Below are 24,599 nucleotides of genomic sequence, written 5' to 3' on the forward strand. Positions count from 1 at the left end.
TCCATTCATACCTCTACTGCTCTGTGATTGGCTGAGGAAAGGGAAACCCTGATAATGCTTGAGCTGTCATCAGGGTTTCCTATTTCTCAGTAAATCACAGAGCAGTAGAGGTATGAATGGAGATAGTATCTCCATTCATCCTCTATTGCCCTCCTATTGCCTGGGTTACAGCTAATTGAAGGCACCTGCCTTCATAATCATAATGTCCCACAATGACATTATGATTCATAATGTCATTGTCGGATAACCTGTAAAAAATAAAAAAAAACAAGTTTCACATAAAAAACAGATACAAAATAAATAATTTAAGGAAAAAAAAAAATTTCCTGAATTTTTGCTGTCGAATGCAGAAAAATTCGGTTCGGGTCTACCTGAATTCGAACAGCCATATTCAGGTCGAATATAGGGACAACCCGAACTCGAACATCAACACTAGTTATAATAGTAGTTTAACATTACTAAAGCAGAACTAGTCTTAAATATTAAAACACTGCAAACAGGCAGGTTCTTTATTGCACAAGGGATAAGCAATGAGGATGATTTAATAAAGCTCTCCAAGGCTGGAGAGGATACACTTTAATTAGTGAAGTTGGGTGATCCAGCAAACCTAGAATGGAGTTCTCAAACGTAATTTGCTATTGGCTAGCAAGTGTTTTATTCCTGGACCAGATCCATTCCAGGTTTGTTGGATCACCCAGCTTCACTGATGAAAGTGTATCCTATTTAGCCTTGGATAGCTTTAATAAATGAGGCCCAATGTCTCTTCTGCAATAAAATACATTTATGTCCCTGTTCAATTGCTTTTTACCTACACTACATCTCTCCTTGCTGCATTGCCGGCATTTACAGGCTCTTCCAGGATACGGATCTGCCACCATCTTGATTAGCCAAGCCTGAATAAGGTAAATACAGCACATGTGCACATTTAAGAAAAGATTGTGAACAGGCAGGTAAGTATGTCTTTTTGCAAGGGACATCACCTGTCCCTTCTGCAATAAGGAAGGTCCTCTTGATATTTTACTTATTGTTTTAGTTTAGTTTTTGTTTAAGTTTGGTTCTACTTTATTTTCATTTCATCTGTTCTCCAATATTAATCACACAAGATAAAGCAAATTTCTGACTGTCTAACAGTTTCTCAATTCTTATGGTTAATACACTCTGGCAATTATTATTCCTAAAAACAGTAGTAGTTTGTGTATTGTAGTTCCTACAGTTTATGAGTGATGGCTGTGCAGACACACTGAGCTGCCTGTTCTATGAAGAAGGGAGTACAGGCACCCCTCCTGTAAAATAGTATACCCATAGCAGATGTTAGGCCCTGGATGTTATTATTACAGTCTAAAACAACCTTCTAGAGACTTGTTCAAGGCTTTTATCCTAAAATGAAGCTCTTTTCAATTCCAGTGCTACCAATGGACCTGAGAATATTGGGAAGAAAATGTCAGCACTGCCAGAAAACTAGTCATTCCCTATTTTAAGAAACAGCTCTATTTAATGTTTGTTTTTTTCATGCAGGCCTTCTTGTAACCTTTTTCACCAAAATCTTTTATTATTCATATCTGGTCCAGAAACATGTTATCAGAAGACATAAACTATCTAATGTTATACATTTTCTGTACGGTAAACCACACATCAGAGTTTCTAGATAAAAGCTATTCCAAAGTAAATATGTATTTTGGTCTGTGGGCTTCTTATGTACATTGCTAAGAATTCTACCTCTATCTCCTAAACATCCAAAATATGTATTTCATACTACACATAAACAGATCTAAAAATGTATTTTATTAGAACTGTAGATAATAATGAAACAGATATAAGGGTTAAATGAGATAATACTTAAAGGGGACTCTGTAGAAACATGTAGAAGAAATCATGCTTATTTCAGAGATATTTGGGGTAATAGAGAGCAGCCCAGAAAGTTATTGCAATGGAGTGCGGGATCTTCATTCCCTAGGAATCTTCTCAGAAATGTAAAGTCAACCTAAAACTTTACTGGTACACCTTGTAACTACCAAAAACCATTGATTTTTACAAAGGCATTGTGCCCAGGCATTATAAGTGGAGGCCTTTTGCCCCAACCCTGTCAAATTAAGAAAATATTATCAATGTCTCTAAACCAGGAGCATACACAGGTACATTGGATGCTGGTACACCAACTGATCCTAAAAATCTGATATAAACAAATAAGCATAACCTGGGATTACGTTAGAGCTGTGACCTATGACATTTTAACAGAAATTTTGTTTGATAGAGAAATGTCCCCAATACCTATTCCTGCTACCTGTAACCTGAATTAAGATGGGATAAACATGTACAGGTTACATATGATCATTCTGCATAAAAAATATAACTGCTACCTGGACATTGAAGTTGAACCCAAACATTTGCAATAAATAAAATATAAAAATATTTCACAAAGTGATCTGGTAGATTCACTAGATCCCTGTGGATTTAAGGGAATTAGTAGAAAAAAATAGTAAAATGAAATCAATGCACAATACTTTTGAGTTGTACGATAATAATTGTTTTGTTGATAAAGAGACTTGGTGTTAATAAAGGGGCTGCTGTGGCCAATTTTTTCCAACACAATGGTGTAAGTGTCCTTTCTTGGTAAAGGGGTGGTTTGGGGAGGAAGTGATTGGTCTGGCAGCGAAGGCTTCTTGTACTGTACCCCTGTCATGTATTTTAGTGTTCAGGTCTGCTTAAAAATTTACACTCCAGCTTCCCAAAACAATGGTCAATTTTTTTTCCTATCATAATTAAATACAGGAAGAAATTTCACTGCAGCATGTAATGTAACCAGCTAGTGGCTGAAGGATAGACATTTGCTTTTACATATGTACCTTTACAGATTACAGATGGTAGTAGAGAAAATCTTTGGACACCAGAGTCAGAAACAATTTTTGTGTGATGTGATTTATCAATGCACAATATTATTACTATAGTAATTTTGAAACATTGTCTATTTTAAGGAATATCTGGTCAATGGGAAAAAATCATACAAATATTGGCATCAATATGACTGTGACAACTAACTCCATCTAGGTGAAGGTAACGCGTGGTTTGGGAGATTTGCAACACTGTTTTACTCAGTCTGAACTCAGGAGAACAGTAGCAAGTGACAGAAAACTGTAATTTGATGTCCATAAACATCTCTTTGAATAGGAAAGAGATTTAATCTTCTTGACATTTTCTAGATCTCAGCCATGTAATGTCAGGAAATGATATAGAAGGGGTTCCCTGAAGACCTGAAAGTTATTTCAAGTGGTTCCTTAATTTTAAAAAGGTTGATAAACACTGCTCTATACCATCCCCTTCTTCCCTACCCATGCCGCTTGTTTCCATTTCCCCTGGACTACAGTGAGTAACCCCACTCAAACACGTCATAACATTTTGCACTTGTTAGTCTTGTTACATCCCCTTTGAGTCATGATGATTTTGTTTTCTATTTCATTTTATCTTTTATTTGCTTTATATATAAAGTCTCTGTTGTCTTCCCTCCCGCGTTGCCCTATCTCTGCAATGTTTATATTGCTGTTATTGTATATTTGAAAAACTCAATAAAATCTGTGTAATGAAAACAGCCCTACCCAAACTGTTGCCACAAGGTTGGACATGTACAATTGTCTTAAATGACTTTGTGTGCTCTAGCATTACCAGTATCCAAGATCTAGATTAACTGTGAGTTTTATTAACTTTGAAACCACATCAATATTTCATTGATGGTGTTAAGGTTGAGCAACGAGATGGGAATTATGGTTAGTAACAATGAAACCTGTTTCATTAGATTGTTAAAAATCATGTATATTATGAAATCAGACATACAGATGTGATAACAATTATGTGAAGCCATCATTCATTCTGGGCCCTGATATATGTTTTAAAATGATGTTAATGTAAATGAATATCCACTGGCATTTTAATTAATGTGTGTTATGCAATATGACACTCTAGTGAATATAATTAATTTTATTTGCTTGGTATTTTAAAAGGTATATTATTACACCCCCACCTGCACACCATTTTGATTTCCGTAAAATGGAATTGTATTGATTGCTATTGTTTGCTGCATTTTGCCTTATTCAATTAGCCCTACAGAATTCTGTGTCTATTAGACCATTTTACAGGCAATGCCAGGCAAACCCCATGACTATAAGCAAAACCTGAATTGAAAAGCTACAGGAATAAGAAATAACATATCAATAGGCAAAGGTGAAATTGCACTTTAAACAGATCCGTACTGTAAGTTTTGGCATATACAGTGTTTTTCCCCAGAGCACAATCAGATCTAGGAATGCATTCGCAGCAGAAACTTGTTGGGTAAAAGATGTTTTTAGAAGTAACAGGAAACAGACCTATTCGTAGACTTTATTACATCAACATAGGAAATCCTGAAAATAAATCTAATAGTGTACATTGAATCTGAAGTTTAATCTGCTAATAGTTTGCCTTCTCTATTTCCACCCCCCCATCAACATTCCAATATAAATACTTATTAAAATGTAATTGCATACCTTGATTAGGGTGGAACAGATAGGGTCTCTCTTATACCTCCTAAAATAACCACAGACATACGTAATTTTTGGTACAATTGGTCACGGTGCCAATTACAAACCATATTACATCAACAATGATAAATTATTCAGTAAAAACATTCAAATGATTTTACAGATCAAAATTCACCTGGGCCATTGTCCATGAAGGCAATTTTCCCAAAATACTTCTCTTTATAGAGACCATAATCTTTTATTATCTGACATCTAAGCACCACCTCAGACAGATTCATCTGGCTCCATAGCCTATTTAACTTACATTTATCAATAATTTTTTAAGGATCAACCATATTAGGAATGGATGGTTTCCCATCCATATCTGACGCCATTTTTTTTTTGGTAACTGCAAACCCCTTCATGAATCTTACCATATGAAGCTGCCATGACATTACAACCCCTCTCATACCATCCCCAGGCCCACACAACTACCACCACTATCACCAACACTCACCCCAAGGCTCGCCAATTACCAAGCCCTCCTGTACCATCTAGAAACTCAACAAGGGGAGGAAGGGTTATTTAAACTAATTTTTATGAGATTTAGTGATATCATCTTTCAGTCTCTGCAATGCACGTAGATTATGGCTGGTGAAAAGAAACAACAGGGTGCTGCACAAAAGTTATGATATTGTGTGTCCATTATAAAAATCACCTGTATTCAGTGAATGAGAAAGTAAAATTGGGGATAAAAGGGTTAGATGACGCTGGATGGGCAGTTTAAATCAGGGAGAGTCTTACTGACTTGCAGTAGTCTATACTGTGCAAATTAGTGTAATTTTGTTTAAATACAAGGGAACCTGTGCAACTTTCCAAGATAAAAGCTACAACAGGAGTTCAGCTTTAAGTTACAGTGAACAAGTTTCCTATTTATGATACAATATGATATATTTAAAACTTGAAAAGTAATTTACTGCTGCATGACACGGGACACAAAGGAATGCTTTTAACTGCTTTGTAGAATTAAAAAAATACTTTGAGCAGAAATCATAAAACATTGCTTTATACCAAGCCTCTGGCAAGCTCAGCTAGGCAAGGCTGACCACAATTGTCTTTTTTTATAGGATCCTGGGAAAGTTGAGGAACTCAAATCCCTTAATACATACTTTATGTACGGTGCTGTAGCATTTTTTTCTAATTAGGATTCCTAAGTTTCTTCAAGATGTTCTTTGATCTTTTTCTTAGGGATGTCAGTAACATGAAGCAGCCATAACCTGAAACTCTTTTTATGCATTTTTAGTTTTTAATTCCTGTAATGCAGTGTTATTCTTAATTGGGAAGCCACATATGCGACCTTGCTTTTTCATGACAAGGTTTTGCTTTAAAATCTGTAAATGGATCACTGATGTGATTTAGGAAGTAGGACTAAGGGCATTCAGATATCCTTCAAACTTTTATATAGCGTAGTAAATCCAGATCTACCAAGGTGTTTTTAAGCAATCAGCAACTTCTTGTCAAATGGCAATGTGATCAAAACCCCAAAGACTGAGATTGTTTAGAACATGGGAACAGTATTCTACACATTTGTAGTTTCTTTTTTAGGGTCATTGGTTATTGTCAATAGAAGGGCAGATAATGTAACTGTGTCCCCTGAGTGTGTTTATTACTAAATGTCTGACTATAGTACACGTTTGAATTGGAAGGCTTGTACATCAAATTGTTCATTCCATTTAGCGATCAAACACAAAAGAGCTGCATTTTCTGCCAACATGTCCTGGAAGAACATAACCGATGTACACAACTTTCTCATTACATAAAGCTTGCTGGAAGCCTCTTGTGGGGGCTTTCCAATAGCTACAATAGTTTACAACAAAAGCTGCATTTATATTAAATTTGTTATTGCAAGGTGACTCCTGTCAGATTATAAAGTTTTACTGATCCTTACAAGTGAAACTAACATCTTTTTACTGCCTTTCTAAAGCAAAGTACTTGGCTGTTTTGCAGTAATTCTAAGTTTGTTTTGTCTAAGGGACAAAGTAAAAAGGATATTTACTTATCGTTTCCATTACTCCACTGTGTTACTAGTGCCCCACACCTTCCCAATGCCCCATACTGGGGTCACAATTACTGACATGTTAACCTACAGGGCAGAACCAATAGCTCTAAATCTGTAAATGAGAATGACAAGAGTCCAGCAATAGCCCAATGCATTGAAGAGCAAAGTAATGGCTGAGAGTGCTAAGGATAAAGTAGATAAAAGTCCCTTTTACTTGTCTGCTAGACCCAAATAGGCATTTACATTTTTTAGTGTGGGTAAACGGCATAGAAATTTAACTTATTTCTGTGGTTCAGCTTTAAAGCTAGCTTGCAAGCTGGTAACCATATAAATGCATTTCAAAAATAAAGGCATTTATTTCTGCATCCCATGGAACATGGGCAGCATGGTGGCTCAGAAGTTAGCAGTGGCACTAGGTTTGAATCTCAGCTGAGGAAATATCTGCATGGAACTTGTATGTTCTCCCTGTGTTTGCGGGGGTTTCCACCGACTACTCCGCTTTCCTCCCATAATTCCAAAAACATGCAGTTAGGTCAATTGGCTCCCCCCTAAAAAATAACAAATTGACTGTAATATTGACATATGGCAGGAACGTTAGATTGTGAACCCCTTTAAGTCACAGCTCTATATAAATACTAGTTATTAATATTAACATAGCGTGAAGAAGAACATAAAATGACTTTATTAGCATGCTCTTTCTTTGACTGGTCACAGAATTGGGGTGAGTCCTGGAACAAGCAGTTTTGGTCTATTTTAAATAAATTTTAATATACCTTTCACATAAATAACTTTTCCTTTATATTTTAGTGATTGTATTAAAAAAGAGATTTGCAGATTGCTCAGCAGAGGGAACTCTCTGTGACTCTGAATTAATTTTCCACCCTCCTAAAATGTATATCATTGCAAAATTGCATAAAACATATATGCAGTACACCTCTTCAATGTACGCACATTAGCCTGTGTTTTCACAATTCCCTTTATTCCTTTATGGAAATATTTCCTTTAAAGCCAAGTTTAGGTCTTAAATTATTTTCTGGTCTTACACTGCAGTGCTCTGTGCTGTCATAGCTGAATACTAGTCATACTCCTCAGCTCAGGGGCCCTTACACAGACTTGAAATGCAAATAAGGGCCTGGAGAATGAAGAGAAAAACAACACAAATTAAGGAGAAGGGACTACTTGACAAAGTCAAAAACGGGGTTAAAGAAGTTAAAGGGTTAGGCGAATGAAGGGGAGGAGTAATAAAAGCTTACCTTATAGGAGTGTTAATGGAGATAGCGGAAGGCCAGTGGGTGGGGGTGGAAGTTCAAATAGAGCTTAGAAGTGCAAGTTTCAGCCATCCATCACCGATCCTTAAAAATGGATAAAATGCTGTTTTGTTGTTCAGAGTTGTGCTATGGGATTGTCAGGATGGGTAAAGTCCATGAAGGTGTTGCAGTTGGTGAAACAAAAAGAGAAAGGAACCCCTCAGGAACCCCTCAGAGGTATGGTGTTCCTTAGGATCACGTTAGTGAACAATAACCTATAGAGTAATGTAAGAACTAAATGGCTGGGATTTGTAAAAATATATATTTATTTGTCCCTAAGGTGCTGTATAGCATCCGGGGGCCAGATAATTATGGACCTGTCAATGTAAAAATTATGAAAATGTTTTATAAATACTATTGTTATTGTGGTAATGTTAACAAAGTCTGCTATGGCCAATTTACCGTAAATAAGTCTTGAGTGTGTTATTATTACAAAGTGGGGGGATAAGGGGCAGGTAAAGTAGAAGAGTGGGTAGCATCAGGGTAACCAAAAGGACATTGTGGAATTGCAGAGAAGGGCAACGAAACTAATAAAAGGAATGGAGGAGCTCAGCTATGAGGAGAGATTAGCTTGAGAAGAGACGTATAAGGGGGGATATGATCACCCTGTATTAATATATAAATGGTCCAAATAGAGAACTCTCCTCCAAATTATTCACCATGAGACCATTACCAAGAACAAGAGGGCACTCTTTACGTCTGCAGGAAAAGAAGTTTAAGCTCTGGATAAGGAAGGGATTCTTCACTGTAAGGTCTGTGAAAATGTGGAATCAGCTCTCTCAGGAAGTAGTTTCAGTCACTACTATAGATTGCTTTAAGTAAAAGCTGGATGATTTCTAGAAGCACAGAATATAACTGGGTAATAAAATTTCAATGTAAAGATAACAGAGACTGTTGATCCAGGGAACATCCGAACGCCTTATAGGTTTTTTTCCCCTGTTGGAGCAAATTGAATCAGGGTTTTTTTTTGCCTTCCTCTGGATCAACTGTCTATAGGGTTTTTGTCTGGGATATGTTTATTTCCCTAGTGGTTGAACTTGATGGACTTATGTCTTTTTTCAATACAACTGATAATATAACTATGTATCTGTCCTCATCTGTTCTACACTAGTCATGAAAGGAGAATATCTCTTCAGTTTTGTATCTGGCTTCTGATTAGTGAGCACACTGGGTGTAAATATTCTGTTTGTTGGACCTAATTTTAGTATATTTTAGATAAAAAGGTGTAGGTAACACTATAAAAATGTCAGTTATGACATTTTCTATCTGACTGCATATTTGTTTTTGTGACTTTAAGCAAGTAAGTCAGCCTGTAAAAGTCACAAGAATGACATTCAGATAAATGTTACAATAATACCAGTAATCCTAAAAAATATAGAACAGTTCTGCTATCACATGTGTCCTTTCACCTATGAGCCAAAAGCTGGGTGCACCTTGCACTGGATTTTGCAGCCTTCCAGAATCCATCAGCTTTCCAAAACAAACAAATGAAGACAGTAAGAATACAGCTGTTTCAGGCCAGGGAACACAAAGAATGCCGTAAATCACATTTGGCCTAGATCAATTTGTATTGTTAATTACAGTCATTACAGGGAAGTCATTTACTTAGAATCAGATTTAAAACTGCACAGAGCAACATTTTAGTGATTTGTACAGAGGATATACTTGATTTTAGTGCCTTGGAATGCATAGCGAATCCATTTACCAGATGGATAATTTAAAAACTTTAATTGACCCAAAAGGCATTTGTGTTCCTTTAAAAAGCACGTTCCATCCAATGATAATGTTTATGTTTCACCGGCAGAGAATAAGTAATTGGTCTAGAATATATATTTTCTGCCAAGACAGCACATTTGCATCTTTAGGACCTATCTCCGTACAGAGGAAAAACCCTTTACAATTCTAGGCCTGGACCTGTTCCTGTTCAGGCTGATTCAATTCAATTGATGCACAGAGGCCATTGGATAAGGAAATTCTGCTACAACCAGATTAATGTAGTATAAAAGGAAACCTGGGTCTGTATGCCAAGGGCAAGCGATAACAATTCAGAGCATGTTGGAACAATTTGTGTCTTGCAATTGCTTTTAACCCAGTCTCTTTACAGAGTTCCAAATAAATGCAAAGCTGCCAGATTTTACTTTATGGCTCTTGTGCTGAGTCGCCGTGCGTAGTTTGCATAAGTACGTTCATTGCTGTGCTGATAAATATTTATTTAATGCATATTATATTTTTATTTATTTCTGTATTGTAAGTGGTTGTTGATTTATGACAAAATATGCGCTGTGTGGCACACTTCAAAAATAGCAGAAAATGCATATTATTTCAGTTTAAATAGAGTAGTTTGCATTTAAAGAGACCCTTTTCTTTTCACATGCAGAGCAAATGAAAAAGGTGAGCTAATTCCCTCCTCAGCAGTATACGCTCACATTTTTTTGCCCAAATGTTGCTTTATTGGGCTGCTTGGACCAGGGCAAGAAAGTCATTTGTAAACTGATCAGAGCTTAGACAGGTCCTCTTCCCTGCTTAGATGTGACAGCACCTGGTCAACTAAAAGGAACCAGTGCTGTCAGATGAACAAGAGGGAGTGTCAAATACTCAACTAAACATAAGGCCAGGTATTTCACTTTGTTTCCAAATGTGGCCAAATGGAAGAATGCAGAAGCCAGGAAAGATGGGGAGTGGGAAGAGGGGAGAAATATAAATGATCTCCTTTACTTTGCCCTGAATGGGCAACTGATACAATTATTTTGAAGTCCATGCAGCATGTATCAACTATACCACACATTATTAGTGCACAGCAAGGTCCTTTAAATATGTGATCTTTGCTGTGCCAGTTTTGGGACATGGAGAAGTGGAGCTGGATAAAAGCTGTGTAAAAAACAGGTAATAAAAAATCATCTTATCCGATCTTACTTTGTTCCAACAGAAAGTGTTTTCTGAATAGAAGAAGGAAGGTCACATGACCCACTCTCCAAAATTATTACACTCTTCATTGAGTAGAGAAAACTCTGTGGCCTGGTTTTTATAAATGGGATGGGGCACAGTGTACATATAGCAATACAGATTATGGATACCTATTATCTGTCATATTATGACCTTAAGCTGCATACACACGTGCAATTATTGTCATTGCAAAGGATCTCTCACAATCCTTTCCAATGAATAAGGACTGCACAATGCATGAATAAGTGCTGTACATACAGCACTGCCCTGCTCCATAAAGAGGGGAGAACAAACGAGTGGCACCCAGCTGCGTGCTCTCCCCCTTCCCTTACATTAGGATTGTTTGTCGTCCATCTTCCATGGATCCGCCAGGACAGCCGTTCAGACCATGGGCAACGGGCGCTGTACACACACAAGATTCTGGTCCGATATCGGCCCTAAGCCGATTATGGGGCAAGAACCATTGGACGTGTGTACGTAGTTTAAGTCATTTGGTATTGCAATGCAAATATATTGAATTGTTGTAAATAATGTAAAAAAACAGACTCACTTTAATATAATTTTCTTTAATAGCTTGCCAAATTAGCAGACTGCTTCTGGCCAGGGTTGCAGTCTCTTGCATTCCTATCAGTCAGAAATGCATTTGAGATTGCTGTGTATTTGGAGAAATAGCCCGGTTCTGGAACCATAAAACACACTGGTCTAATTTTTGAAAAATCAGATGAAAACTCCATACAGACAGTACATTTCTGTTGCTGGAAACAATCTTTCTTGATCATTTCAAGTGACATTATGACTAAAAAGAACTATACACTTTGCTGTTAAGTTTTTTGGGTAGAGAGGGGGAGGACAAGCAGGAGGCACCTTGCTGCATCCTCCCCCATATGATTTGTCAGTGGTCCTCTCTGCTCATTTGTATAGTGATTCGCCACAGCAGAACGGAAATCGACATTAAGAAACCACAGTACTTGGGAAAAAGAGTACTTGCACTTTTGTTCATTTCATGACAATCATCTAGAGTTTGTAGTTAGCTTTGGAACAAAGGAGAAGGTGAGGACACTGACCAGTATAGGAATGCATCAAGATGATCTGCCAGCTGCACAAGATAAATGTCAGAGAAGATTAGGAACACTTAGCAGGAAAGCTGCTTTTCCTGAGTCATTTCCAGTATTAAATATTCCTATGTAAATGGAATGTATTTTAAATTAGGAAGGATGTGTTAGGATTAAGGAGGATCTACTTTATTCTTCTCCATGTACACAATGCAAATTGGACTACTCTAAATATTAGTTTAGTTTCTGGCATTTATAATATTTAAACATTCTCTAAATACACCCACATGGACTTTTAAGGCACCTTTTCATTATTGATCATTTTCAAAAAGTTTTTTCTTCAATAAAAATACAATATATTTGAACATTAACAAATAGAAGATATCTTAAATAAACATACACATAGTATGTATCCAGTTTTATTTCAGACGCGTTTCGAAGACTTTATTTCTTCAGGATCTCTATGACTGGTATCAACAACCAATTGATAAATCTCATCTGCTCCAGAACACTTCAAACCTTTGCTGTCATATACATCGATGTTGAACTATCCCAATTGAGTAAGATGAGTAAAAGTACTGGTCTCCAGGGACATCCCCAGGCTTTTATTTATAGTGGAACAAATAAACACATTGCATTCCTGAGTGTTTCTTCTATATCAGATCTGCCTCTTCCAAATCTGTTTTTCAATGTTTCAAGGATTTCTTTCATAAAATGCAATTTCTGCAAAAGACATCCATGGAGATTATATATAGAGATATTTGATGTGGCACTGTGTTTACCACAATTGTTCCTAAAAGAGAAAATAAATATTCATTTATAATATTTATGTATTCCTAAATGTAGGACTTAAACCACCAGTGATACATGTCCTTACTCTGTATGGTTTACAAAAAGGAAGGCAACCTATTTGATAGAAAAATTATAGTTGTTTATTTGTGTGTGCCCTTGCAGACTTTATTGGCACTCAATGTTTATCTTTCAATGAAGATAAACAAATCAAAGAGGCAAGGGTTTTTTTGGCAAAAGTGAATACTGTTTTCAATGATGATTCTCACAGAATACATTTACATAATAGTCTAAAATACAAAAGTGCAAAATGAGGACCTTGATAACAAAAATCCAAAGATCAATGGATAAGGTTCAAACTATACATGGGTTAACCTACTGTAACTTTAACAATCAAAGCATGTAACAGGGCTGCATCAATAAGAAGATGTTTGCGAGCAGCCAGAGGGCCCGATGCATTCACCCGACGAGGGCTTCTTCAGGGGTAGCTGTGCACTAGCGGAATGGTCACAAACATTACAAGTGGTATAAGCCGGAATGGAGGATCTCTCCAGTATCCAGAAACCAGTAACCAGTATCATGGGAAAGAGGACTAATCCAGATGGGTGTATCTCTTGTCCGCTAGACGAAGAGAAATGGCTGATATGGAGAGAGTGAGAGCTGCAGCCGCATCAGCTCCATTCATGTGGATGACAACATGCACCACATGTTGTCCTTATTTTGCACTTTTGTACTTTGGACTATTATGTAAATGTATTCTGTGAGAATCTTCATTGAATAAAATATTCACTTTAGCCAAAAAAAACCCTGCCTCTTAAATTTGTTTATCTATATTGATCCAGGGTTGGCAGTATCCCATCTGAGGAAAGTCTATATTTTTACATAGCGCTATTCCACCATTACACTACATAGGCACTTTTCAATGGATCTCTAAACACAGCAGTCTTTAGATGTAGTGGCTAATGTTGGTCAAATATCTCACTATTCAATTTGACAGCTATTCAATCGAATAGGGGGATATTGTTCGGGTGATCGAACATCCAGTTTGAACACTATTAAAGTCAATGGGGGGAAAATTTAGGGTATTTTTCGGGACTGTGTAGAACTGCAAGAGCAACTAGGGGAGTAGAGCTGACAGCTCTTCTCCCCTGATTGCTCTTGCAGCCCTTTACTAGTTGTATGTGTTCTTGGATAGAGTTTACATAATAGTCTAAAATACAAAAGTGCAAAATGAGGACCTTGATAACAAAAATCCAAAGATCAATGGATAAGGTTCAAACTATACATGGGTTCTTGGATAGAGTTTCCCCATCCAAGAACGCAGGAGTCCTGTGTTCCTGGATAGAGAAACTCTATCCAGCAACACATACTACAGGGCGACAACAGCAATCAGGGGAGCAGAGCTGACAGCTCCGTTCCCCTGATTGCTCTTGCAGCACTAGGGTAACTATAGTATGTGTTCTTGGATAGAGATTATCTATTCTAGTATTCAGTTTTAAGGCTAAGAAATTTTTTAGAAAGTACAGAAAATAATCATTGATCCTCCCAGAAATGCAGTGTCCTTGTCATGTGAACTAAAACAACAAATAACATTATCTTCTTTCAAAGTTATTTTTAAATAATTCCCCTCGTCTATGTAAAAAAGGTATAGAGTAAAAAGGTAAAAGAGGAAGAGCTGTCTAGTGTGACAACCATGACTCCATAAATACAGCTGAGTTAGCGAACTTACAAAGCAGTTTTAAACATATTTTCACCCTCCCTCCCCTGAACCAAAGTAAATATAAATGAATCTCACGGATTATTACAAATGCGATCTGAGTTTTTGATGGTATTGTGTATATGTGTGTGAACAAAAGTTGGCAAAGGTTTTAATCTAGCAAACTTCTACTGTTAGCACCAATATAGTATACTAATGTACCATCAGTTCTCCAAGCCCAGTTGCTCTCCAGCTGTCAGATCAAAGTGGATCCTAAATCCAGACATTGGTGAGTCAGAGAAACAAACATATTACTATCTCTCATTCCTAGTGAAAACAGTGCCTTTCTGAATTTTTGGTGTCTGCAAGATAAGTCAACAAGTGCTAACTTTGTGGCGGGCTTACTAGTAGAAAAGAAAGTTTGGCACTCTCTGCAGACACCTTGTTTCTACTTTTATTTTACCATTTGTACAAATATCCAGGAATGGGTTCTGAATGAGCAGTATACTTCCTCCATCTTTGGCTTACAGTCCTTTTGGACAGGTAGGGTACTTGGAAGGGGATCTGTGACACTTCAGCAACCAAAGGTTGCATGAAACTCTTCCAGGATGCGGAGCTTTGGATTGAAAGGAAAGGTTGGGTGGGTCTTTTCATTCCACCCCAGATTCAGCCAAACAGAAACCTGGTGCATTTAAATGTGAATATTGCCAGCAGGTGGGTCAATATATTCCTTTGAGTTCTGGGAGGGGAGAGAAATTTCCCTAAGTAAATGGAAGCACTCAGGTATAGTAACAATCTATGAGAGTATGGAGCAAAGACTCTGGGATGGACATCCCTGGAGCAACAGTAGAAGTGAGTGTCTTATGACGGTTGGGACTTTGTTTAGATTGTAGATGGATGCTGGTTCTACATTATCATCATGCTAAGGAAAGCTTTGTTGAGTTTAATAGATACTGTTTTGGAACTGTATGGTTGTGTCCTGTGTGCTACAGTGGTCCCAGTTCCCCAAATATCACACAATATAAATAAAAAAAAAATATATATATACAGTATACAAAACATAACAGACTGGTAAATAATAGGAAAAGCATTTAGGGTTCCCCTTTTTAAGCTATCTGAAAGTAAGAAGAATATAAATTTTTAATCATCTTTCTTGTCACTCTGTAAGTTTCTTCATATCAACAAGGCTCTAAATCAAACCTTAAAAAATGGCTTCCTGTCTGTTTTCAGCTCCATCTGCCTCTGTGCAAAGTTACCAGTAGGCTTTTACTTTTTTTCATACAGTACAAACTGTTTGTATAGCATTTAGGTTCAGGTTAGAAGCAGAGTGCTGTTACATGTGGGATTTCATGCCTCTGTGATGAAAGACACCACCTTCATCACGCTTACAAAAAGAAACTCACACATCCTCTTCTTAGTGGCATGCAAAAGGAAATGGGTAATCCCACAAAGATTCAGAATTCACTCCACACACAGACAGAAGACTTGCAGCAGGTCTGTGAATGGAGTGTTCTAAGAAAGCTGCAACAACTGGTAAATATATGGTACAACTGAAAGAGGGAAAGTTAAAAACACGCATATAGCCCACAATCGAAGCTACGAAGTTTAACACCATCCTAGACCTCATATAATACATAAATATTAAACCAATAAAACAAAATACAAGCAAAATTGTTCTCTATTGCAGAAGGGACAGGCAATGTCTCTTCTATAAAACAAATTTACCTGCCTTTTTGCAATTATTCAACTAAACTCAACTAAACTCATCTCTTGGTAACAACCAGGCAGGTATATACACTCCCCAGCTGATTTATTAGGTATACCTTCCTAGTAATATGTTGGACCCCCTTTTCTTTCAGAGCTGCTGTAATTCTTCGTGGCATAGACTCAACAAGGTGCTGGAATCATTCCTCATTACCATACGGGCAGCACAGTGGCTCTAGCACTCCAGCCTTTGCAGTGCTAGGTCCTAGGTTTGAATCCCAGCCAGGACACTATCTGCATGGAGTTTGCAGGTTCTCTCCATGTCTGTGTGGGTTTCCTCTGGGTATTCCAGTTTCCTCCCACATCCCAAAAAAATGCAGTTAGGTTAATTGGCTTCCCCCTAAAAAATTGACCTTAGACTACATTAATAATGTATGACTATAGTAGGGACATTAGATCATGTTTAAGAAACCAGTTTTGAGATTATTTGAGCTTTCTGACATGGCGCATCAGAAGATTTGTATGCTGTGGTCATAAAGGGATGGATATGGTCAGCAGCAATAGTAAAGTAGGTACTGTATCATCCGAATGCCACAGCAAAAATCCAGGTTCATCAGACCAGGCAATGTTTTTTTAATCTTCTCTTGCCCAATTATGGTGAGCCCATGGGAACTGTAGCCTCAAACGCTTGTTCTTGGCTCATCAGAATGGCAACCCATGTGGTCTCCTGCTGTTGTAGCCCATTTGCTACAAGGATGGACATTCATAGATGCTCTTCTGCCTACCTCCGTTGTAACAAATATTTATTTGAGTTACTGTCAGCCTGAAACAGTCTGGTCATTCTCCTCTGACCTCTGACATTATCAAAGCATTTTAGATCAAAGAATCCCCAGCCACTGGATATTTTCCCTTTTTTAAACTATTTTCTGCAAGCTGTAGAGATGACTGTGTGTGAAAATCCCAGCAGGTCAGCAGTTTCAGAAATACTCAGACTAGCCCACTTGTCACCAACCACCATGCCACATTCCAAGTCACTTATCCTTCCTGGTGGTGTTCCCAAGCGTGGCTCTGGATTAATTTTCAGTACCAAAAGCGGTACCCCTGAGCCACACTTGGGGTGACATTGTAAAGGGCTTACCTGGTCCCCACGAGCCATGGCGTCCTCCACCAATGCGGCATACCACATGCCTCTAGTATCTGTGTCCCCTGGCCTCGTGTCCCTGGCGTGATCAATGAGACGTGTGAGCGTGCAGTGGCGGTGCTTAGGGGGGGGGGGGGGGGGGTTACCTGTTGGAAAATTTAAACAGATTTCCATTTCACCTCTTCCTCGTTCTCTTTTGCTTGCTCATACTTCCCTATGATCACTATAGTTGATCTCTATACTTACCTGACTCAATTTCAAGATGCTTTTTTGAATTGTGATGGCTATAATTTATTACACTTAATCTTCTTGTTACATTTGCTGGACATATTTTTAGTATGCTGAAAATCGTTCAAACTAGACCCTTGTTTGGAGAGATTTCGGTGAGTTATTCCTACGAATTACATGATAAAACAACAAATTTCCGTGCAAAACAACGTACCGCTTTGGCATTCAAAAAATACTGACATAATCAGACTGCCAGGAAGGTTAAATCACCTTACTTCCCCATTCTGATGCTCAGTTTCTAAAATTAGTAGGTCACCTTAACAATATCTATATGCGTAAATGAACTGAGTCGCATATTACATATTACATTACATATTTGTATTAACAAGCAGTTGAACAGGTAAATTTATTAAAGCGGATAGTTAGTGCATGTGTGTGTACACATAACATAGTTTTAGTTACTGGAATACAGAAAAATGTAAGACTGCATCTCCCCTTGTGATGAAACCCTGCATCCCTTGTACTCCTGCAAATGTGAATTTCTTTTTTTGGCTACTAGAGGTTGCTGAGGTATATGAATGGCAGCAACAATAAGAATATACAAAGAATTGGAGATTCTGAATTTTATATCCTTGTTGAATTAGCAATGCCATTTACTATAGGGTGTCCATTTGCAAGTTTCTTGTTTGTAGTCTGAATCATGAGATAGGTCTAGATGTGACAACCACGAATATCATAGACTTAGGGAGATTCAACACCCTAGAACAGGAGGTGTGTGAATTTGCAGAATTATTAAAACCTAATTAATAAATAAAACAAATCAGAAAAGGATCAGGTATAGCTGGGGCTGCTGGAATTCATTTAACTTTTTTTACCTCCTTAGACAGCAACAATGACTCATATGCCAACAACTAACTATTCTGGTTGTCTTGTTTGCCAGGCGGGAGGAAACAAATCATTTGCACCAGCAGGTTCAAACCTTCACTACAACAATATATTTGAACATAATTTCAGAATGGTTATCCAATGTTTTCTTTACTCTTGACTATAGGGGGCTTCTTTAAGAAGATATCAGAATTAAAATGCACAGCCTGTTAATACCTACAGTAATCAACTCTAATAAAAGTCACTTTTGGAATCTTCTTGTACACTTGCAGAGTTTCATTAATCAGCTTCCGTTTTGTCTAACAGATTTGGGTAGAAGCTGTTCTTGTAAAGTGCAATCTATTTTATAAGTGGCCGGCTCGGTGGGTTTCTGTGTGTGGTTAGAAAGATAAATGCTTGGAGGAAATAGGTGGTGACTCTGAATATTCGCTGGTCACATACAAACTAGAACAAAGTCAGGTGCTTTCTCTTACATTCTCACTATGCATATTTGTATCGGTCACTGCCTGATGGTAAATATATAACCTTCATCCTGCACATTTATCATAGATGATAGCTTTGAATGTCATGTGAAGCCAACTAGAAAACAGAACTTAAAAGATGGTTTTGTTTTTGACAGGTGTAGCAGAAAATCAGGCTTGTTCCCAGCATGTACCAAAGGTATGTATCATCCTATCTCTTAATATCATTGTCTTTTATTCTCAATAAACACTTTGTTTAAAGGAGAACTCCAGTCAATTGAAAAACAAAAGAAAACTAACATATATCTTTTGATATATGTGTGTTTTATATGTGTTTTATAAAATATCCTGTTTTTTTATGAAAGAGAATTGTGGTGGTGCCTCTTACCTGTAACTGCCAGATCTGTAGAAAGAAATTAATATATTATGTTCCACCCTGATAATATGTTGTAGATGAAAGGTCACCACCAATAACGCATAACCTGTATATTAGATAATCCTTTCCTTTTAATATATATATATATATATATATATATATATATATATATATATATATATAAGGGAAATAGGTGGATTTTAAATGTTAACAGCTTAATACCTTTCTACTTACACTTTCCTTTTTGATGCCAATACACTTCACAAAATCAGTACCATTTACCAAAAATCCCTTTATTTTGTTCTAAAATTATGGATGAATTAAAATTCAAAATTTTGCCTTATACACATATTCTGTGGATAATTAGATGGGAAAACCTTTGGCTTATTTTAAAGGTTATGCATCTTACTGTGTTAAAATCTGTGTGTGATTGAACATGGAGCCTGTTTACATTTGTGCACTGCAATGTGTTTAGAGAAATAGCTCATGTGCAACTCCTGAAAAAGCCCATACTGGCTGCGAAACGCGTCAAGATAATAATATACCAGGACATAAAATCTGCCTAATTGTTTTATCTATATCTCTATGCTCTGTGATCTTGAATATCAAAGTCTGTTTATGACTGTTATCTGGGCATGTTTTAGGTTTTTTATGCATTGTTTCATAAGTAAATGTATACTTTTTAGATTATGATGGTTTTTTGTTCTATAATATATAGTTTATCTTTTTATATTATATATTATTGATGCTGTAATAGTTTGTTTGCAATATTTTGCATGTCTATTTTTTGTGTTTTATTGCGTTGAGAGGCCCAGTTTATGGAAATGCATGTATACTGTATTTTATTGAGATGTTTTAATGACCAAGACACAAAACTGTAGCAACAAGGTCAAAACACCCATTGACACGTCAAAAAGCACTCAAAAACACTTGTAAAAGTATGAAAGCACATCAGCACACTTCTTGTAAAATGCAAACTTATTAAAACATAAAAAGAAAACTAAACTGAATGAGGCCTAATGTGTCTTTTTAATCATCTGCAGATATCATGTACTTTCAAATGTGTTTAGATTTAAATAGATGTGGTCATAACCCTAGTTGGTGCGTTGCTGTTACATTTTGGACCTCAGTAAAACCAACCAAAAACAAAATGTGTTAAATCCTTTATCCAACCATTTAGAGTAAAATCAGGAGTCCTTATTGTTAGACTTGACCCAAGTTTTGAGGCCACTGGACCAGCCTGACAGCCAAGCTACTAGTAATTTCAGCAACAAAGGCCTTCATGTTCACTTCATTATTAAACTGGTCTGTTAAATCATACTGAGGCTGGATAGATGGGATCCGGGGTTGCTGCTGCCATGGCAGACACAGTAGACAGTAGATATGTTGGTGCCAGGGAGAAGATTCCATTAAAACTGTAACAGGGATACTAAAAAGATACAGGAAGGTAGGGGAGGAAGAGAACTCTGAATATGGTGTGGGGAAGAGAGTGTAATGGGAAAATCATCTCTTGTCAGGTTTATATATGGATAGGCTTTTACTCAAGTTTACATGGTACATAAATAGTATAGGTCAGAAAAAAGTTAATTTCCTAATCAGTTTGCATGGTCCTGGTTTGTGACTTTAAAGAACATGCAAAGGCAAAACTGTCTATTTTAGTTTTTGATAAAAATACAAAAAGTCTTGAAACCTCTATCAGGATTTTATTGCTAATTTTCCTAGTGACAATTCTTTCATATACAGTAAGAGAGGGGTAATTAAAGGTTTTTAAATTTTTAATTAAGGGTGTGGTCATAGGGAAAGCAGATGAGAGAAAATCTCCCACTTGGGGATATGTGTTTCATGCCAGGCTTGCCCACCCATTTCCAAACAGGATCCATATTGATTTTATATAGTTTTATGATCTTCTTTTGGCTGTACATGAGCCGGGTCAGGCTGGAGTAGTTCAGGGGTAATTTATTAAGTGCCAAATAAGATAAAAACTGAAGATTCAGTGCCCCGATGTTTATGTTGTTTTTATGCACCCAATTTTTTCAATACCTTTTTCCTTTATTTTGCAAGAAAATACCCACAAATGCAGAAGCATACATTTCTAAAGAATGCTGTAATAACAATGATGTATAGGAGTCCCCTGAATCATGTCCACAGTCTTCATCCCCCCCCCCTATCGCCTCTACCCCTATATACAAGAAATAGTTTCTGTGTGACTTTAGTACCTGGCCATCTCCTCCGATAAGCCTTTCATTTCTCACCACCACTTGTAGCATGTCTGTGGCCTTTGACAGTGTCTTGTAGCTGGGCTTTAGTCTCTCACTATCTCTTGCAGCATGTTTGTTGTCTCTGACAGCTAATTATAGCAATATATTTACTAAATAGCTTAACAATCATTGATTTAGGCATTGGGTAGCAGTTGATAAATGTATTCACAGAGATTGAAAATCAACTAGAAATGTGCATACATAGTGTAGCATATTGGAGGCTTTAAGTTCAAGAACACAAATCTGCCCTTTTTTAGCCTTAGTGGTTCATATTTGAAACATTTTTTGTACATTTGTTACATGTAAAAACATACAAAGTTATTAAAGTTTAAAACAAACTGCACAAACAATAAGATTACCCAGCACGCACACACACTAGCAAACTCTGTTCATTCCAATAACTAGCTTGGAATAGTAAGATTTAATGAAGTGTGAATGTTATCAGTTATGTGGTTTACACAATTTTGTATAATACTTATGAATAAACAATGTTTTCAGTTGAAGTTCAGAAACACAACGAGTTACACAATACCACTGATTCCAGTACTCACACATCCATCTATCCTAGCTGAACTCTGAAATTTGGCCTGGAGATGGGCTTTAATGACCTGTGCGCTGTGACCTCAGAAGGACAGATAGTACTATATAAATTCCAGTAATTTTCAATGTTGACAAACAATTCATCAGCCAGCTGTATAGGTAGGACTGCATTGATATCACATTTATGCTATATACTTGTGTATGGGGCAGATTAAAGATCTCCAAGGCCGGAGATGATACACTTTCATCAGTGAAGCTGGGTGATCCAGCAAACTTGGAATGGATTTCCTTAAAGTCACNTGCTCTTTTTAGCAAATGTTTTCAATCCTGGACCGGATCCATTCCAGGTTTGCTGTATCACCCAGCTTCACTGATAAAGGTGTATCCTCTCCAGCCTTGGAGATCTTTAATAAATCAGACCCAGTGTCTCAATCTATTTTCTTTTTCCTAATTTGCAATCTGTGTTAACAGAAGACATTATGATGTTTAAACAATGGAAAAACGTTGCAAAGTTACCTGTTGGTTCTCCTAAAAGTAATATATTTACTGATTTAAATAATAATTTTGCTGTGCAACATTAAGATAGCATCCTATAGAAGTATCTTTGCATAGGTCAGTCAAGGGACCATTGAAATATCTTCCTATTGTCAACCTGCAAGTCTAAAAGTAGCACTTTCAGTTTTTTGTCTGTGCTGTATTATCAGAATACTGTGTACAGTATGTGATTTGTATGCATTCTGCTATCTGTGGTGCATGTGCAGCGTATGGTTTGTATGCATGCTTTGTGTGTATGTGTTCTGTTCTGTGTACATCCTGAGCTGTGTGTATAACATGCTATGTGTATAGTATAATATATATATAGTAGTATATATTATATATATAGTATATTATAGTATAATATGTGATGTATCTTCGATGTCTATGTGGTAATGTAGTAAATCAGCTGGGATTTTATATATATATATATATATATATATATATATAAATATAATAAAAACATGAAGAAACAGAGAAAAAATATCTGAAAAATGCTTTGAGTTATAAAGTTCGGACCTGAAATGTTTTTAGATTCCTGTATGGCAAATATATTTTATGGACTTTATGTAATAAAGGGTGCTAGCGTTTTAACCTTGAAGCCCCATTGGTTTCCATTGTTGTTGAATTGCTTTTTGGGATGCAATACTTTAATGAATGAATTTTATATTGTTTAAGACCCCTACTAACAGATATTGTATTGTAAACATAAATATATATATATATATATATATATATATATATATATACATTCAATATTTCCCCTGTAAGTACTCAACACTATTGGACTGGAATATTCCCTCATTTTTAGGAGAACCTACTATGCAAGACTACCCAAATACTATATACAGAACTGCCACTATATATATATATACAAACACAAAAAACATTTTGGTCCAAACAGTATAAACAAGGTAAAAAATGATGAAAAGACAAACTAAATAGTTTTTACATTCTAAACTAAGCGTGTGTGTTGGTAAACCACTAATGAGGGGACTTCTGCAACTTGTGCAACTGTGTGAATTCCCCTGTAAGTACTCAACGTTATTGTATTTAAATATTCCTTCATTTGTGAGAGCACCTACTATGCAAGACCACCCAACTACTATATATAGAACTGCCACCAGAAATGTTAAGGCTCCATACTAGGCGGACTTTCTGAGCCCCCCTCCTCATGTCTAAAGTTACAGCATTGCAAAAGTCAAGCTCCTTTAATCGGGGTCTGCTATAGAAGAAACCCACCCTTTGATGTATTTTTAATATCAATAAATATAATATTTATTATAAATAAATATAATAAATTTCAAAAATAAATAAATATATATATGGATTTAGTTATGAAAGCCTAATTTTTGCTATCTGTGTAGCAGCATTATATGACGACCGTTGTAGAGACCTCTGTTGATAAATCATATCTATGACATTGATGTGACTTCTGACAACCAAATGACCCTTTGTTTGATAATATCCATTACCTTGATCATTTCTCACGAGTTATTTTGTAAAAAAGAAAAGACTCTGACTTTATCAACGAAACCACAGTTCTGCAGTTTTCTGCGGGTTCTACTGATAGAGTGGAGCCCTTGTTATATGTACTTGTAAGCTACTTACAGATTCTAGATAAAACTTGCTATGACCGAACGATTCCTAATGACCATGTGTTCTCACCGAATGGTTTTTCAATCTACAGAAGACACAGAAAACTGTATGTGGTTTCCTTGATAAAGCCAGTTTCTTTTCCTGTCGATAATATGACTCAGGAGATATGATCAAGGTAATGAATATTATCAAATACAGAGGCGTTTGGTTGTTAAAAGTCACATCAGTGTCATCGCTATAATCTATCAACTGTGCAAAGATCATTGTATATATGATATGTACATGTTCCCCAAAAAAAAAAAAAGAATAGATTTTCAGCCTTATTTGTAATAGACATTGGGGTAGTTACAGATTTATGGGCCCTGATGGAGAATTTGGAGCTGAACCTCCACATTTTGCAGAAACTGGTCTTCTGGCTTTGGATCACCATGCTCCAGTGCCAATTTTTGACCAGTTAGGGAAATCTCCTTTACACCAGGAATGCCTTATTAAATGAGAGTGAAAGAGAGGCCCGTAGCCGTAAGAATTAGGCGCAGGGCC

The 24,599-nt window shown here is 36.7% G+C and overlaps 1 protein-coding gene across 3 annotated transcripts in view; it reads left to right on the forward strand.

Annotated features, from left to right (window-relative positions):
* Window positions 1-18,670: 18,670 nt before the first annotated feature.
* Window positions 18,671-24,599, forward strand: part of CLNK (cytokine dependent hematopoietic cell linker) — a 72,162-nt gene continuing 66,233 nt past the window's right edge. For all 3 annotated transcript variants that reach the window (XM_072406438.1, XM_072406437.1, XM_072406436.1), the window contains exons 1-2: window positions 18,671-18,803; window positions 18,911-18,951. In XM_072406438.1, the coding sequence (XP_072262539.1) occupies window positions 18,941-18,951 (11 nt within the window). In that variant the 5' untranslated portion in view covers window positions 18,671-18,803; window positions 18,911-18,940. The remainder of the gene's footprint in view (window positions 18,804-18,910; window positions 18,952-24,599) is intronic.

This window comes from Pyxicephalus adspersus, chromosome 3 (assembly GCF_032062135.1).
Source record: "Pyxicephalus adspersus chromosome 3, UCB_Pads_2.0, whole genome shotgun sequence".
Lineage (NCBI taxonomy): Eukaryota > Metazoa > Chordata > Amphibia > Anura > Pyxicephalidae > Pyxicephalus > Pyxicephalus adspersus.